The sequence below is a fragment of the Hemitrygon akajei genome, chromosome 8 (genome assembly GCF_048418815.1).
Source record: "Hemitrygon akajei chromosome 8, sHemAka1.3, whole genome shotgun sequence".
NCBI lineage: Eukaryota > Metazoa > Chordata > Chondrichthyes > Myliobatiformes > Dasyatidae > Hemitrygon > Hemitrygon akajei.
Window position 1 is genome coordinate 20,363,163 of NC_133131.1, and position 16,990 is coordinate 20,380,152.

The 16,990-nt window shown below is 41.1% G+C and overlaps 1 protein-coding gene across 2 annotated transcripts in view; it reads right to left on the bottom strand.

Moving 5' to 3' along the window:
* Window positions 1-1,767: 1,767 nt before the first annotated feature.
* The window catches only part of LOC140731706 (coronin-6-like), a 250,790-nt gene continuing 235,567 nt past the window's right edge, over window positions 1,768-16,990 (bottom strand). For both annotated transcript variants that reach the window (XM_073053403.1, XM_073053404.1), the window contains 3 exons: window positions 14,377-14,434; window positions 11,533-11,763; window positions 1,768-8,037 (listed from right to left, as the gene is read on the bottom strand). In XM_073053403.1, coding sequence (XP_072909504.1) covers window positions 7,915-8,037; window positions 11,533-11,763; window positions 14,377-14,434 — 412 coding nt within the window. In that variant the 3' untranslated portion in view covers window positions 1,768-7,914. The remainder of the gene's footprint in view (window positions 8,038-11,532; window positions 11,764-14,376; window positions 14,435-16,990) is intronic.

Genomic DNA, 16,990 nt, shown 5'->3' on the forward strand with positions numbered 1-16,990 from the left:
CCAGGGGGAGCCTTCGTGCACAGGAGTGGAGGGGTGGTCCTTGGTCGGGATGTGGTGCTGAACCCCGTGTCTGGGCATGGCTGCCGTGAACTGCGGTGCCAGAATCGATGGAAAGTCCGCCAGGATTCTGGTGAATTCGTTGTCCGACGGCGTGATGGAGTCCAGGTGTGGGGCCGGCAACTTGGCTTCACCCAGGGAGAACGTCTGGAAAGTCTCGGCATGTACCAGTCTTTTCCCTTGCAAGTCGACCAGCAGGCTGTGAGCTCGCAAGAAGTCCGCCCCCAGGAGTGGTTGGGCCACCGCGGCCAGTGTGAAGTCCCACGTGAACCGGCTGGTGCCGAACTGCAGCTGCACTATGCGGGTGCCGTAGGTCCGTATCGTGCTGCCGTTTGCAGCCCTCAGGGTGGGTCCTGGCTTCCTGTTGCGGGTGTCATACCTCGTCGGGGGCAAGACGCTGATTTCCGCTCCAGTGTCGACCAAGAAGCGGCATCCTGACTGTTTGTCCCAGACGTACAAGAGGCTGTCCTGGCGGCCAGCCGCCATAGTCATTAGCGGCAGCTGGCCCTGGCCCTGGCCCTTGCAGGGCGGGCGACAACGGCAGGCTTCTGTGCCCCACCGCTGGTGGTAGAAACACCACTGTTCACTGTCCTCCTCACTCCTGCCTCTGTGTTGTGTGCACCCCCCTGCCGGGCCTGGTCTGGTCCGCTGTTGGGCGCCTGGCCTGGTAATCTGACCGACGGATGTGGTGAGCGCCTTTGACCAGGAGTCGGCCGCCCAGGTTGCGGATTTCATACAGTCGTCCCTGGAAGAAGGCAAATATGAAGCATTTAAAGTGCTGCTCATTGGGACCTTTGGCCTCTCACGGCGTGAACGGGGTGCCCGCCTGCTTCACCTGGACGGTTTGGGAAACAGACTGCCATCAGCATTGATGAACGAGATGCTGGCCCTGGTTGACGGACACAAGCCCTGCCTCATGTTCGAGCAAGCGTTCCTAGAGCAACTGCCCGAGGACATACATCCACTGCTGGCCGACGCAGATTTCAGCGACCCCCGGAAGGTGGTGGTCCCGTTTGGACCGTCGGGGTCACCAATGTAGCAATGTGCCACACACAGCACTGAAATAGCGACACACAGTCGGTAAGTCATTTCGAGACTAGTTTATTCAAACTTCGCGGCGCCGGCATTTAATCCCTAGTGCCCGCCCTCTCTGGGCAGAAATGCATTACCAAAGTCTCCCCACGCGCGCTGGCTATTTGTGAGCCGGTTAGCCTCCGCAGAAAGTGGGTCGCCACATGCTACTTATTTACACTGGAGAAGGGGTTCCGAACCTTTTTTATGCCATGGTCCAATAGACCCCAGGTTGGGAACCCCTGCACTAGGGTAATAGAAGATTACATCAATGATGTCTATCTTACGAAAGCTACTGTTGTACATCAGTGCATTACACATGGATTTTGGGCTATACTGTAATCTAGAATGGTAACTGAAGGATAATTATTAAGTGCCTAAAGGGTGGAAGTAATATTTCTGATTTTTATTAGAGTAATTTTAAGAGGGCACAACACCACCACCAACTCCCTCCCCACCCACCCCCCACCCCCCACACACACGCCACGCATGGACCTTTTTTTTTGAAACATTTCCTTATAAAAAGAAAATGCCCTTTGAGGACTGTGACACCACTGCAGAAAAAGACCTGAGAAATACACAGGTTTATAGATTTCTTGGACAGAAAAGACTTGGATCAATAAATCAATACATATCATGGAATTTTAATATTCAGTTTATTTTAGAAAAATATGATGGAAGATGTTGACTTCTTCTGCCACGAAAGGATTAATGCATTTACTTGTAAATGGCTCCTTTATGGAGACACTTCATTACTTCTGGTGCAGCTTGTATGGGAGATTTGATTGGATGCAGTGTATTCCTTATAATTACGATAACAACTATACATATACAGGCAATATTAAATGAGAGTAAGGCTTTCACATTGTGGCAAATGATTCCAGATCATCTACAATAATTCAAGGCATTGGTTTCAGTTACAGATACTTTACAAATTATACAATTGCCTTGACCATCAGCCTGATTTGTTGAGATTACAATCTAAACAATGCTAGCATCCCTGAAAAATGTTATCCCTACAGATAAAGAGCCCAAGTTGTGCCACATACATCCACTTAGCAAGATTCATTCAAGGGAGAAAAGCTTGGACAGTCACTTTGAAGAGCAAGTAGGATAATGAAATGCCACCTTGGTAGCTAGTAATTATTCTACTAATTTCACCAAATGTATTAGATTACTTCATTATACACCATCCATTGAAAGGGCCACCTTGAAATACTAATTTAAAACTTAACTCAAATGTCTTGTGTCTGATGATGGGACTTGGAGAGGTCCATGCAAATAAATACCTGAAATGCCTTTAGGTGGGACCTCCACCTCAGTTGCAACCAGTGACAATTTGCTAAAGCCTTATGATCCTGCAACCTACTGTTAAATGAGTCAATACCTATGCGAATTAGAACAATTGCTCTAAATTATAGATGACAGGGAATTTGAAAAGAAACTTCCATGGCTTTAATATGCACTATACTTCATATTTTATAAATTTTCCATAGTAACACCACTGAACTAAAGGTTAGAAATCTACAAATTCTTTACTGTTTTTCTATCATCCCATCTTCTATTAATTTCTGCATAGAATCTGCTAAAGCTACAAGCTTTGAATGTCTAGGTTGTGACAGCTAGCTGTAAATTATTTTTGTGGTTCTGAATCGCTTGAGTAATTTTCTGGCTATTTAGAGGATCAGATAAGAATTTCAATTTGGCTCCATTTCTTTGGTTGCTATTTCAAGTCAAAGAAATGTATCAGTGCAAAACCAAACTGCCCGAGGAACTCAGTGGATCAGGAAGCATCTGTGGGAGAAGGATAGTCACTACTTCAGGTCAAGACCCCGCGCATCAGGACTGCAACCTGAAGTGTCAATCATCCGTCTGTCTCCACAGATACCACTTGACTTTGAGTGCCTCCAGCCATTAGTTTTTTTTTTGTTCCAGGTTTCAACGTCTATAGTCTCCAAATCCTTAAAGTGTATTTCAACAGTCAGAATACCATCTCTTATCAGCTTCATTTAATATGCAGATAACAACCTCATCGACGTAGCCTGGCTAGCTCATTTAATGAAGAATCTTTCTTTATTCTTTGGCTAATGGTATGTTAGTCATATCACCCTCATTTACCTGAGCTAGACATTCATATTCATTTTTACTCTTTTCATTTGTAGAATGGATTTTTTCTCTCCTTACTTGTAATTCTTTTGCACAATCTGCAATGATATTTATTGATCTTCCAGAACTTGATAGTTTCAAACATTAATAATTTGCTCTCATCTCTTAAACCCTCAAGTACTCTCTGCAGAATAAACTGGAGATGTCAGCATCAGAACCTGTTGTCTTTCACTCGTCACTTGATCTACATTACAGATCTGCAGGTCCTCAACTTCATTTGTAATTAAAGGTTTTCACTAGAATCGTTAACCTGCTTCTAACACCAAAGGCTTTATTTCAGATTTTGATCATTTTCCCTTTGACCAAATCTCATCTAGTGCATAAAGAATATTTTAAATCAAGTCAAAACTATACTCTGATAAAAGAAGTATCTGAGAAAGCAAATCAATAACTTATTTATTATTATTGAGATACAGCCCTTTTGATCCTTCAAGCCATGCCGCCCAACAATTCCCCATTTAATGCCAGCCTAATCATGGGGCAATTTACAATGACCAATGAACCTACCAACCACTGTATCTTTGGACTGTGGGAGGAAACCAGAGCACCAGGAGGAAACCTACATGGTCACAGGGAGAACGTACAAACCCCTGATAGGTATAAGCTTTAACTGCAATGGAAACCACGTCACCAGAGTCATACAAACATTTAAAGTTTAGACTAAACAGAGGCAGAAAAACATTTCACTTGAAGGAAATTTTCTAGATCTTTTTCACAGATAATGACATCAATAATTCTTAAATAAATGCTAGTAGGGTATTCACTACTTGGATATTTTTGGGCATATAGTTCAAAATACAGGCAAGTAGAAATCGTGATCAATGGCCCACCATTAGATAGTACACTGTCAGAACAAATAGCAAGACATAGTTTTACAGACCCAGTGGGACTCCGTTTGTCCAATCACAATGTCTCCAGAGAATAGCCCAAATTCCAGGACATCAATTGAATGAGCTGATTAAAGAGCAAGGTTGAAAGTCTTTAATTTCCCATTCAAAATGTTATGTATCAAATTAAAATCAAAATTCGTTTGGGGCCTGGAGAACTAAAATTATTTCAGCGTAAAGGTTTGAACAGACAGTAACAGGTTTCCAAGTCTGACCTCTTGGTGAATGTCAGACCCTCTGTGGACGGGAAATAAAACACATTAAATACTCAGGTGTACAATGTACAGAACATTTCCTGGTTGTAGACAGTGACCTTTGGCAAAGCAAGCATGTTCAACAGACATTTCTTGATATTCAGCTTCCCTGGTGCCTTAATTTTCTATTGAATATTTCATTTCCATGGTTCTGTGTGTTGGACTAAAACCAAGCTTGATTTTACAATCAAGGGCCCCTCATTTGTTAGAATTACAGAATAGAAACAGGCCCTTCAATTGGTAAGTACAACTTGTGAATCCTTACATCACTGAATTATTTACATTTCTAGCCAGCCTTCTATAAATTATAATTTAGAAGACTTGTTATATATTAGGGAGATTGGAGTAAAATTTCAGGAGACGCTTTAGGAGATCTGATCAAGTTCATGAGAAATCCTTAAAGGCAATATCTGCCAATGTTAATAATTCACGAGCCAGTGCTGACCATAATTATATTTTGCTTCTCCTAGTACTTCACCATTCAAAATGAAGTTTACAAATGCTCTACTAGCCTTCCAAAACTATGTGCAGCAAGAATAAAGAACTGGAAGAACTCAACTAGTCACGCAGCACCTGTGGAAGGAGAAAGCAGTTGATATTTCATGTCAAAGGTTATGTTCTGACATCTGACTGAATTCATCTCGCATCTGCAGTTTATGTTTCAAATTCCAGCATCTGCAGTTTTACTTGGTTTCCAAAAGGTTATACTGTATGTGTGTGTGATTTTTAAACTTTATTCTTAATTCCCTGACTCTGATAAAATGGAAAATAACAAGACACAGATTAACACCAAGTCTTTGAAAATGGACAAGATGCATTTACAGCCAGTTCTTAAAACTCTACTTCAAGATGAATGCTTTTCTTTAGTACACAAATATTGCTTTAAATGAAAACAAGCCCAGTTATTTTTAAACTTAGACATAGAAATATATCTGTAACTGGTTTTTAAAAGCATTAGAGGTGATCATAGGACAAGAGACAACAACAATTTGACAATTAAAGTTAACACTGATACTTGGTGTAACCCTCAGCAATTCTTACTGAGTTTTGCTCAGGGTGAATCTAGTAGTCTACTATTGATAGTCAACCACGTGCCCTGCATAAGTTCTCCTACAGAGAATCTGACTGTAAACAGGATCATGTTGGACTGCACACAATGATTCCCTTACTTGTGTCTAGCATCTATCTCTTAGTAATGAGAGGAAATGAGAGAGAGAGAGGGAGAGAGAGAGGGAGAGAGAAAACCAACAGCAATCTGTACAAATTTGGTCAGCTCAATGGATGCAAACTCAAGAACTGTAAGATCTACCAGGCATCTTACAGCTCTCCATATATCAATTAGGGAGCTTTGAAATTTTTGATGTTTCCCAGCTTTAGTAGACCGAACTATAAATACCATAAGACATAAGTACAGAATTAGGCCATTCAGTCCATCAAGTTTGCTCCACCATTCCATCATGGCTGACTTATTAGCTCACTCAACCCCATTCTCCTGTCCACTTCCTGTAACCTTTGATGCTCCTACTAATCAAGGATATATCAACTTCAGCTTTAAATACACCCAATGACTTGGCCTCCACAGCCGTCTGTGACAATAAATTCTTCAGATACACCACCCTCTTGCTTAAGAAATTCCTCCTCATCTGTTTCTATTTATTGATTGAGATATTGTGTGGAATAGGCTCTTCTGGCCCTTGAGCTGTGCTGCCCAGCAACTCAGGATTTAACACTAGCCTAATCATGGGACAATTTACAATGACCAACTAACCTACCAACGAGCAGGTCTTCGGACTGTGGGAGGAAACCAGAGCACCCAGAAGAAATACATGTTGACACAGGGAGAATGAACAAACTCCTTACAGACAGTGGCAGGAATTGAACCCAGGTCACTGCACTACCAGGCCACTCCCGTTCTAAAGTGATGTCCTTCCATTCTGAGGCTGTATCCTCTGGTCCTATACTACTGCACTATAGAAAACATCCTCTGTCAAGGGCTTTCAATATGCAATAGGTTTCAAAGAGATCCGCCCTCATTCTTCCAGCAAGTACAGATCCTGCTCCATCAAATGCTCCTCATACATTAACCCTTTCATTCACAGGATCATTCTCATGGTCCTCCTCTGGACCCTAGAAGTTTCTGGATCAATTCTCTTTCTTTCTCTCCTATTAATTCTATCCAATGTGAAAAGCCAAATGAGAGCAGATTTTGTAAATGCAATCAGATTTAAAATCCAAATGGAAGTAGTTCTCTACTGGGATCAGACAGGATTAACAACTCTTTTGATACCACTAAGTATCGCACAAGGCAGGAGAAGTCCCCTTTTATATGCTAAAGGTTATTATCATGCATTTTATGTTATATTCTCAAGGCGAGGCTATTTTACACAGCAGCAGAAATAGTATTCATCACTGGAGGAGAACAAAGATATATGTGCAAAACTTCAGAATATGACAAGAACTCCAAACCAGAATCATGTCACACAAAAAAGTGTCAAAAAAAACCACCACAAAAATAAATGTTTTTCTTTGCCAGAATGCATAGGGCAGTAAACTAAATAACACTTCAAAATAATTTTTAAAGACGTCTCTTTCTGTTTGAAGAGTTCCTGAAATGAAACAGTTTATTTACTAAAGGAGAGATAACAGCAGAGAACGTTCTGTGAACTTGCTGGCATCACACGTCACCGCGTCTGGACTAACTGACAGCACAAACACATTCACTTCACAAAATGTCATATAAACCACATCATCCTTCTAATTTTAGCGTCTTATCTCCAAATGTAATAAAATACCACTTTCACCAAGTGCCAAAAACTGCCCCAACCTTACACAGTGCAAATCGTGAACTGAAAATTAGATGCATAAAGTATTATTTGATTACACCTGAGCAGAATGCAAAGACACGGCAAACTTCTTCCGCTAATAACAATGGAACCAGCAGCTGAAAAAGTATGTCAGGATATTAGACAGGAGATTGTTTGAACGTTACTTTGTTTTATGAATCATTGCAGTTCACCCTCCCACAGTCCATTGATGCCCAAAGCATGAGCTGCTGGCCCTGATGGAGCTCCTGTCACAGGCATTTCTTTATCCTCTCCCTCTTCACTACAAAGAACTGCCCTAGAGTTGATGTGCAAGCTGTCAGCTCACAGGGACCTTGATTCTCACTAACAATAGTAGTTCATGACCTCACGTAGGAACACTGATCAGGTGTAGCTTGACCTTTAGTTCACTGCATTTCCCAAAACATCGTGTAACATTTCCCGTGAATTCTTCAATTAATCTCCAGAACAAAACATTAAATACTTCCATGTGATCTTGTCTCACTGGAGTTAAGAATATGCATACAGTTATGTAGATTGTTGTAAAAGCTACCATTGTTTGCCACCAGTTTGTTGGGGGGGTGGACATTAATAAGTTGAACTGGTTTGGCAGGAAGCACTGATACCTTGGAGTGCATGCTAATGTGGATGGTAGAATTAAGCAGTGCCATTGGTGAACTTTGAGAGCTTGTTTTCGAGCTCAGTAATACGTCTCTCCTGGGACTGGACAATCATCTTCAGCGATTTAACTTCGTCCATTAGCTCCTCCAGGGTTACACGCTGGGGGGCAAAGAAGAGAAAGAAATCAATAGCAGGCATCCATAATTGAAGAAAAAATCTCATGCTGCAGATCTTGCTGCTGTAGTTGAATGAGCAGACAAATTAAATGCCAAATTTGTTGTGTCACCAGCATTAAACAACACTGCCGAGGTGGTCAGTGGTAACGAGTTAATCAGGTTTAGGCTCAATGTGTCCTAGATTGAATTAAATTATTTGAGACAATGTCCAATTTCAGAATCACTCTGTCTCTAACTTCTGTGTAGTTTATTGTATTTTAGTTCAAGTTTATTATCATAAGTATACAGATGATAAAAAGTTAGCTTGTATGAAGCTGCAGCATAGTACTTTGTAAACATGGCAGAGTTCCCTAACTTAAATAAACATAACTTGCATGATGAAGTAAATACAAGGACACTAGTGCCACTTGAGAGGGGAAAACAATGATATAGTCTGAGGGAGGGTTAGGGATTTTCAGGTGGGTGCAATCCTTAAAGGTATCACGGCTCAAACCGGGCCTTTTGCACCTTACCAAATGTGCAGACATCAACATCATGGCTATGAAAAAAAAATTTAGAATAGTTACTGTTGGAAAGCATGTTTCTCTTGCTGTTCTCAGATAGACTAGTGCCAAACCTTACACCTATGAAAATCCCAATATTATATCTTTGAATCAAAATGACTTTGACGTAACAAGCTCCTTTGTCGCCTGAATTCTTAATGGTGTTACTGACTCATCAGAGCACAGAAAGAGGCCAATGAACTCCAAGCCAGCTCCCAGCAGATAAATCCCACGAGACCCATTCTCCTCCCCCCACCCTCAGCACCATATCTTGTTCTCTCTCACATGTCCATTAAATTCCCTTTTATTTTTTTACCTACACCAAGAGGTAATTTTACAGCAGCCACATAACCCTCAGTTGGAATCAGGAAGGAAACTAAAGCCTTCCATGCAATCACAGGAGAAACGTACAAACTCAGCATAGACATTACCCAATGTTCGAATCAAAGCCAGGCTTCAGGAGTGTGAGAAGCATCCTTCACTTCCTTCATATGTGCTTCTTCAAAGATGGACTGAGACAAAATGAGGCACTGCCAAATCTGAATTACTAAACTAAACTTTTCAGCTTGTTAAAATAAAATATACTTGGAAAATTTACAAGGATGCTGCTGGGATTTGAAGACCTGAATAATAGGGAAAGTTTAAATAGGTTAGGATTTTATTCCCTGGAGCTAGAAGAATGAGGGGAGATTTCATGGAGCTATACTAAATTATGAGGGATATAGATACGGTAAATGCAAGCAGGCTTTATCCACTAAAGTTGGATGAGACTGGAACTAGAGGTTATAGGTTAAGGGTGAAAGGTGAAATATTTAAGAGGAATTTGGAATGGAAGGGTATAGAGGACCATGGTCCAGGTGCAGGCCGATGGGACTAGGCAGAATAACAGTTCAACATGAACTAGATGGGCTCGCTCCTCTCTCCATGGTGCTTAGGCTATGAAGACTGCCCTGGTTGCTGTGCTCCATGCCCGCTAAAATGATAAACTGACAAGCAAGGCTTTGGGCCTACTGCGGGCTGCTCTTGGATTTGGATCCGAGGAGTTAAGTTGGTTCAGAATTTTGTTGTTTGCTTCAATTGTTCACATGATTTGTGGTTTTTTCCCCTTTCTCTTGCACATTGGGGCTGGTCTTTATTTTGTCTTATTTAATTGGGCTCTCTCTGGTTTCTTACTTTGTGGCTACCTGTGAGCAAACAAATCTTAAGGTTGTATAATTTATATATTCTTCAATAATAAATGTACTTTGAACTTGAACTTGAAGGACCTGTTTTTGCCCTGTGACACTTTTACTCAATCCCATTTTTGAAAAAAATGGGGTATAAATATAATTCATATTGTTGTTGAAGACCTTGCTTTGGCGTTGCTTTTCTTTCTACATCAATCCTAACCTTGCAAAATTGTCAGTTCCCTCTCCCAGACCTGAAGCCTCATATTCCTTGGTCAAGTAACCTGGCTGAATTAACTAGAGGTCTTCTACTATATTTCTATCCAGCTGGAGAGTTTTGACATTCCTGATCGTCCATCTTGACCCTGTGACAACATTTCATCTGGGATCCAACTTTCATGATAGCAACTTTTGTTATTTGCAAAATGAATGGAAGTCAGACAAAAGAAGGGTGAAGGGACAATCAACATTCTCGTTTCTCCCGTCAGGAAGAAGATACAAAAACCTGAAAACAGACTCCGTTCCCACTGTTATCAGACTATTCAGTGCACCTCCAGTACAAGAAGATGGACTCTTGGGCCTCACAGTCTACTTAATTATGGTCTTACACCTTATTGTCTGAATCGCACCTTCTCTGTTACTGTTATTGCTTTTCTCTTGATGTACTTATTTTGCAAAATGATCTGTATGGATGGCATGCAAAACAAAGATTTTCACTGTACTTCCGTACAATTAGCAATAATAAACCAATTATAAATTAATAAGTTTGAAACAAACTATCATAAACTGATCATAAAATGCATTTATAATGACTACAGTTTGAAGGAAGGCTGCTGGACTTTCTTGGTGTGGCAGATTTAATGCTTAACCCCTGTGCACATGCAATGATTTGATAGGCTGATCAGGAATAGAGACACTGGCTCATGTCAATCCCGCCTCTTTAAGCTGGAGGTACGGACACTGCCTGAAGTGCCACCAAATACTCGAGCAGATTTCTACAGGTGTAGGGTGGAGAGCATTCTGACTGGTTACATCACCTCCTGGTGTGGAGGTCCCAATGCACAGGGAGTTGTAATCTCATCCAGCCTCTGTCACAGACACAACCTTCCAACCATCGACGACATCTCAAAAGGAGGTGCCTCAATAAAGCAGCATCCATCATTAAGGACCCTCACCACCTGAACACACCCTCTCTCATTACTATGATCAGGGAGGAGATACAGACGGCTGTAGACACACACCTAATGTATTGGGAACAGCTTCTTCTGTTCTGCCAAAACATTTCTGAATGGTCTCTGAAAACCACCTTTTTATTCCCCTTATCCACCATTTATTTATTGATCCTGACTTCCAGCATTTTTTAATGTCTTGCAAAACAAATTTGTCAGTGATAATAAGCCTGATTCTTATTATCTATTGAGATACAGTGTGTCAGTGACCCTTCTGGCCCTTTGAGCCACGCTGGCCAGCAATCCCCCGATTTAATCCTAATTAATTATTATTATTATCTTAGCCTAATCATGGGACAATTTACAATGGCCAATTAATCTACCATCTGGTATATCTTTGAACTGTGGTCTTGGGAAGAATGTACAAATTCCTTACAGGCTGTGGCAGGAATTGAACCCAGGTTGCCTGTACCATAAAGCATTGTGCTAACCACTACGCTACCATCCCGCCCTATTACCAATCCGTTAACTCTGTCACCACCAAAAGGACAGACTTTTAATTGAAAACTGAAGGACAATGATGTTTGTTCTGGACACCTACAGAAAAGTTTGATTCACAAGTGGAGTAACTGCGTCGTGGTCCGAGAGGAGGCTTGTTGTCCAGAATGTTCCTTTTGGCAAATTTAAGTTCTCGGTTTTTAGGTGGAATGTAACCGTCCCTCAGCGAGATCAGCACGGGATCTGCGTTTTTTCCTGCAATCCACTCCTCAGCTTCGAGGGCTGCCTCAGGACCCTGGGTATCTGGGTACAGGTCATCTTGGAAAAGATCCGACTGCAGAAGATATAAAGGATATAGGTCAGTGGTCATGTGGAGAAAAGAGATAAAACAAATTGATGAAAACGGAGCAGTGGATGTGGTGTGTATGTGGTGTATTTTCGTAAGGTGTTTGACAAGGTTCCCCATCAGCAAGTCACCTTCCCACCTTCAACAAGTCAGGAGGCACGGAACCTAGGGAAACTTAGCTGTGGGGATTCAGAACTAACTTGCTCACAGAAGGCAGAGAGCGGTAACTGATGGAGCGTATTCTGCTTGGAGGTCAGTGAGCAGTGGTGTTCGTCAGGGATCTACTATTTGTGATTTTTATAAATGATTTGGATGAGGAAGTGGAAGGGTGGGTTAACGTTACAGATAGCACGAGGGTTGGTGGTGATGTGGAAAGTGGAGACAGTTGTGATCGGTTACGGTGGGTCATTGGTAGGATGCAGAACTGGACTGAGAAGTGGCAGATGGACTTCAATCTGAACAGTGTGAAGTGATGCACTTTAGAAAGTTGAACTCGAAGGCAGAGCGCAGAGTTAATGGCAGGATTCATAGCAGTGTGCCGCTTAGTGTTGAGGACAAAAGGTTCCACTTTAGTCTCCTTCGAACACCAGACCTTCTCCCACACCTTTTACAGCATCTTCTAAGTGAAGCTTTACAGGCAAGAATATGTTTTTTTAGCTGTATGCGTGGTGTAAATCTAATACTGCACATCAACCAGGTAACACTGTCCCTACTGTAAAATACGGTGGAGGTAACACCATGCTTTTCAGCAACAGAGACTGGAAATCTGGTCAGGATCAATGGGAAGATAAATGTTGCTAAGTACAGAGAGATCTTTGATAAAAACTTGCTAGCCTCTGCTAGAAAGCTTAAATTGGGGAGGAAGTCGTCTTTCAGCAGGACAATGACCCAAAGCACACTGCCAGAGCAACCGTGGAGTGGCTTCAAATGAAGAAAATTGATGTCCTTAGGTGGCCCAGTCTGAGTCCTAATCGAACATCTCCAGTAAGACCTCAAGATTGCTGTTAACCGTTATTCCCCAACTAACTTGGCACAGCTTGAGCAATTTTTCAAGGAGAAATGAACAAACCTTGCTCCATCACATTGTGCAAAGCTAATAGAGACATACCCAAAAAGACGAGCACCTCAAAGGGCTGGGGCTATAACAGCTGTGAGAGGTGGTTCAACTAAGTACTGAGGTAAAGGGGGATCAATATTGTTGAACTGCTGACATTTCAGTTTTTGAATTTTTAGAATTTCATGCTTTATAATTTTCCCTATTCTTTTGGGGGTCTACTGGGAAAAAAAGGAGCAAGTAATTCACAAATATAAATTCTCAGTTCAATTGATCAAAATCCCTGGTTATAATATTTATGTGAACAAAGAGTTAGGGCTGAACACTTTCACAAGGCACCATAATTCCTTCTTCTTATCCCTGTTTTTTGATGGTTATTCTCCAGTAACTTTGGGGTTTTTTTTTAGGGTCCTATTGTGCCACAGGATGAACTGAGAACCCGTACAAACAAATCAATTCCTGGCCGAGGGATGAAGGGGGAGCTGTACAAAACTTGTCCATGGTGTGGAAAGAATTCCCTGCATCAGGAAGCTGCTACCTGCTCCTCACAATGTGAAGAGCATTGAAATCAATGGCTTCACGTGCCAGAGCCTCTAAATCACACACGTGGTATGCAATATTTCATAAAAGACACCTCACAGTATAAATATATGCTCTTCGGGTCTGAACCTTAGTTTTTGAATCATAAAATTGTCTTCAGATTGAGTGTAGTGCAGAGTAATAATGTAACTGCCTGATCATTAAATCACAAAGCCATTTTCAGTGCTTCAAAAGTGAACTGAATGCAAGATGAAAAAATAATTGGTTTGCCTCATTTTGTGGATAACAAGTGAAACAATTCCCACAGCAAATACCGCAAATAAAGTAAAAACTGCAAAAATCACCATTTTCCCATGCTTTATTGTTGTCAGAATTAGTCAATTTTTATCCCCTCCAAAGTCTTGACAAGAAAATGAATGCAGGCCCTTGGCTGAGAACTTATTACTTGTTCTTTCAGAAGCTGACTAATTTGGTGCATATTCCCAAGAGCACGCGTTTCTTTTTCATTTACCAAAAGAGATTTCAGCAACGCAAATATATGCACACAGGGAATCATTCTGAAACATTACAGCTGGCAAAATATTCATCAATTTTCCAAGTTAACCCAGAGACAAATTGAGGTTTAGCTTCCAAGCAAGTTAACCTTAAAGGTTTGATAGCACAGGCTGTTGTCTGTAAATTAATTAAACAGTGATCTAACTTACTTTTAAAGTACCTGCTTCCAAACTAATTTTGAAAAGAAAAACTTTGGGGTTATAGTTATTGAAAGATAGCAGCAAGTTTGCAAATCACCATTTGCTTTGTCTTATTGTCTCGGCAAGGAATGTATAGGAATTTAAATTTGTTACTTGTTGATAGTGCATACGTGGGCATCATAAAATTATGCAGTGAATGGGTATCTATAATCTCGTGTCTATTTTTTGATGATCATTATGGTGGCTCTGTGGCCTTGCTTGAACACACTGTATGGGTCCCTGTGATGCTCCTTTCCACTGTACAGTACTGACCTTTCGAGGCACCGTCATTGTAATTTGTTCACACTTCCGCTCGTGTAATTTGAAAAACCTATAACATAAAATGCAATGAATTAATTTTTGCTGCACATTGGATGGAAGCACACACTAGATGATATCAGTGTTGTTTTTCCACAGGGAGTTCTACATTAACCTGTGTAATGTAGACGCTTTTAAGTAAATGACTGAATATGCGCAGAGGTTGCCTGAAGCAAAACAATTAAGAAAGCAGACAAATCCCGTGTCCCTTCAGATAACAGAACATTTGCACTCTAAGGCTACGTCCACACTACACTGAATAAATCCGTAACGAAGCTTTTTCTCTTCATTTTAACCCTCTGTCCACACTAAAACGGCGTTTTCGTCCCCCCGAAACCAGAGCTTTTCAGAATCGCTTTCCAGGGTGTGTATTTTTGAAAACGCTGCTTGGGCAGGTCAGTGTGGACGGGGTAACCGGAGAAATCTAAAAATGCTGTCAGATGGCAGCGCGCTATTTCATTGTTTTCTTGAACGCAAACTAACAATTTCAGAACAGACGGCAATGAGACTGAAGCCAGAAGAGTTAGAAATGTACTCACCAAATACTTTGACCCATAACTTACTGAATAAATAAATATATTCATTTTTCCATTTTCTGTCCTTGCTTGTGTGAAGGTGGTTTACCTATTTATGCAAGTACTTATCTGACAATAGATGTGTAACAGCCTAATATAACATTGTATGGAAATACAAGATAACACTGATGCACACATGTTTTATACATTTAACAAGGTGCTTTATTAATGCAACAGAGTTAGTCAGTTTTTCAATGTTCATCGTCAGCCGGGTCATACTGTCCGTGAACTCCCTGTTGGTTGTCTCTGTACGTTCCAGTATTTGTTTTTTTTTAAACTTTTAAATTCTCCTGTGCGAGAGCCAACAGCTGCCCATCGGTTAAGTGTTTCTAGTCTGTAACTGCACAAACGCGCACTTTCACAGTGAAATTCGACACCAAACATGTTGCTTGTTTTTGGTAGATGTGTCCTGTGCATGCGCAGTAGGAGATTCACCGAAATCTCCGTTTCAGTGTGGACAGAGGTATTTTTAAAAACGCATAGTGTGAACGCCTATCGGTTTTACGTGAAACCGATGTTTTCACAATTATCCGGTCTCGTGTGGACGTAGCCTGAAAACTCCCTTCGCTCCAAAAAAATCTGCCATCATGGACTGAGTCAGCTCCACGTTTTCCCAAATATCCAAGCCTCCATTTTCCTGAAAAGTCCACCGGATTAATACAACTGTCCCTGGAGCAACAGAGATTGTATTGTGGGTGGTTCCCCAGCCCACTGTGATTCTGGCCATTTTGTGCCAAGTGTATTTTCCAGCGAGAGGAACCAGCAGTGCTGGAAGTACTTTGACAAACAGCCCAGCTAGCATCGACAACTACTTAAAATGATCGACTGTGATGTTAACGACACAGAAGAAATTAAATAATAACCAAAAAGGTAGGCTAATTTTTCAACCACTTCTTCTTCATCCATTTCCCTCAATATATTTATTTTGCTTCAAAATGGTGGCATCCAGCACTAAGGACCCTCACCATCCAGGACATGCCCTCTTCTCTATATTGCCATCGGAGAGGAGGCACAGAGCCTGGAGGCCCACACTCAGAGATTCAGGAACAGCTTCAAATTTCTGAATAACACATTAACACAGTATTTACTTACTTCTGTTATTAATATTTTATGTCTTTGCAATGTACAGATAGCGCAGCACAACAGATGTCATGTCAAATAAGTCAGTGATAATAAATCTGAATCTGATTCTCAGCAGTAAATCTAATGGATTTCCCAATGGAAATGTGCCGAGCGTGCTTTGAAAGCAGAGGCAAGCTTAATTAAGAGCAGGTTACAAGGCAATGAAGTTGTACACAGATGGTCATATGCACAGTCTGTAAAACCCCCACTGCTGCCTATGCAGATAGATGGCCATCATTAGAAGTTACAACTGGTAATGGATGAAAGAAAATTACACTAAGAGACATATTCAGGTCATGATTTTGGATGCATCCTAATCCCCTCTAATTAACTAACTATTTTATAAATATTCCTCATAATTTATTGTATATTTTGTGCATCACACTATATTTCTGTATTGAATGGAAGGGGACACTAGCAGGGATGATGGCAGAACAGCAATGGCTGGAATTTCTGGAGGCAATTCGGAAAGTACAGGATAGAAATATTCCCAAAGATGAAGGAATATTCTAAAGGCAGGATGATGCAACTGTGGGTGACAAAAGATGTTAAAGACAGCACAAACTCAAAAGGCAGGACATATAATATAGCAAAAATTAGTGGGGAGTTAGGGGACTGGGAAGCTTTTAAAAACCAACAGAAAACAACTAGAAGAAAACTGAAGGAGAGAAAAGATGAAAATATCAAAGAGGATACAAAAAGAGAGACAAGAGTGGATATTGGACTGCTGGAAAATGACACTGAAGAGGAAGTAATTAATGGGAGACAAAGAAATTGTAGATTAACTTAAAAGTATTTTGTGTCAGTCTTCACTGTGGAAGACACCAGCAGTATTCCAGAAATTTGAGTGTCAGGGGCAGAAGTGAGTGCTG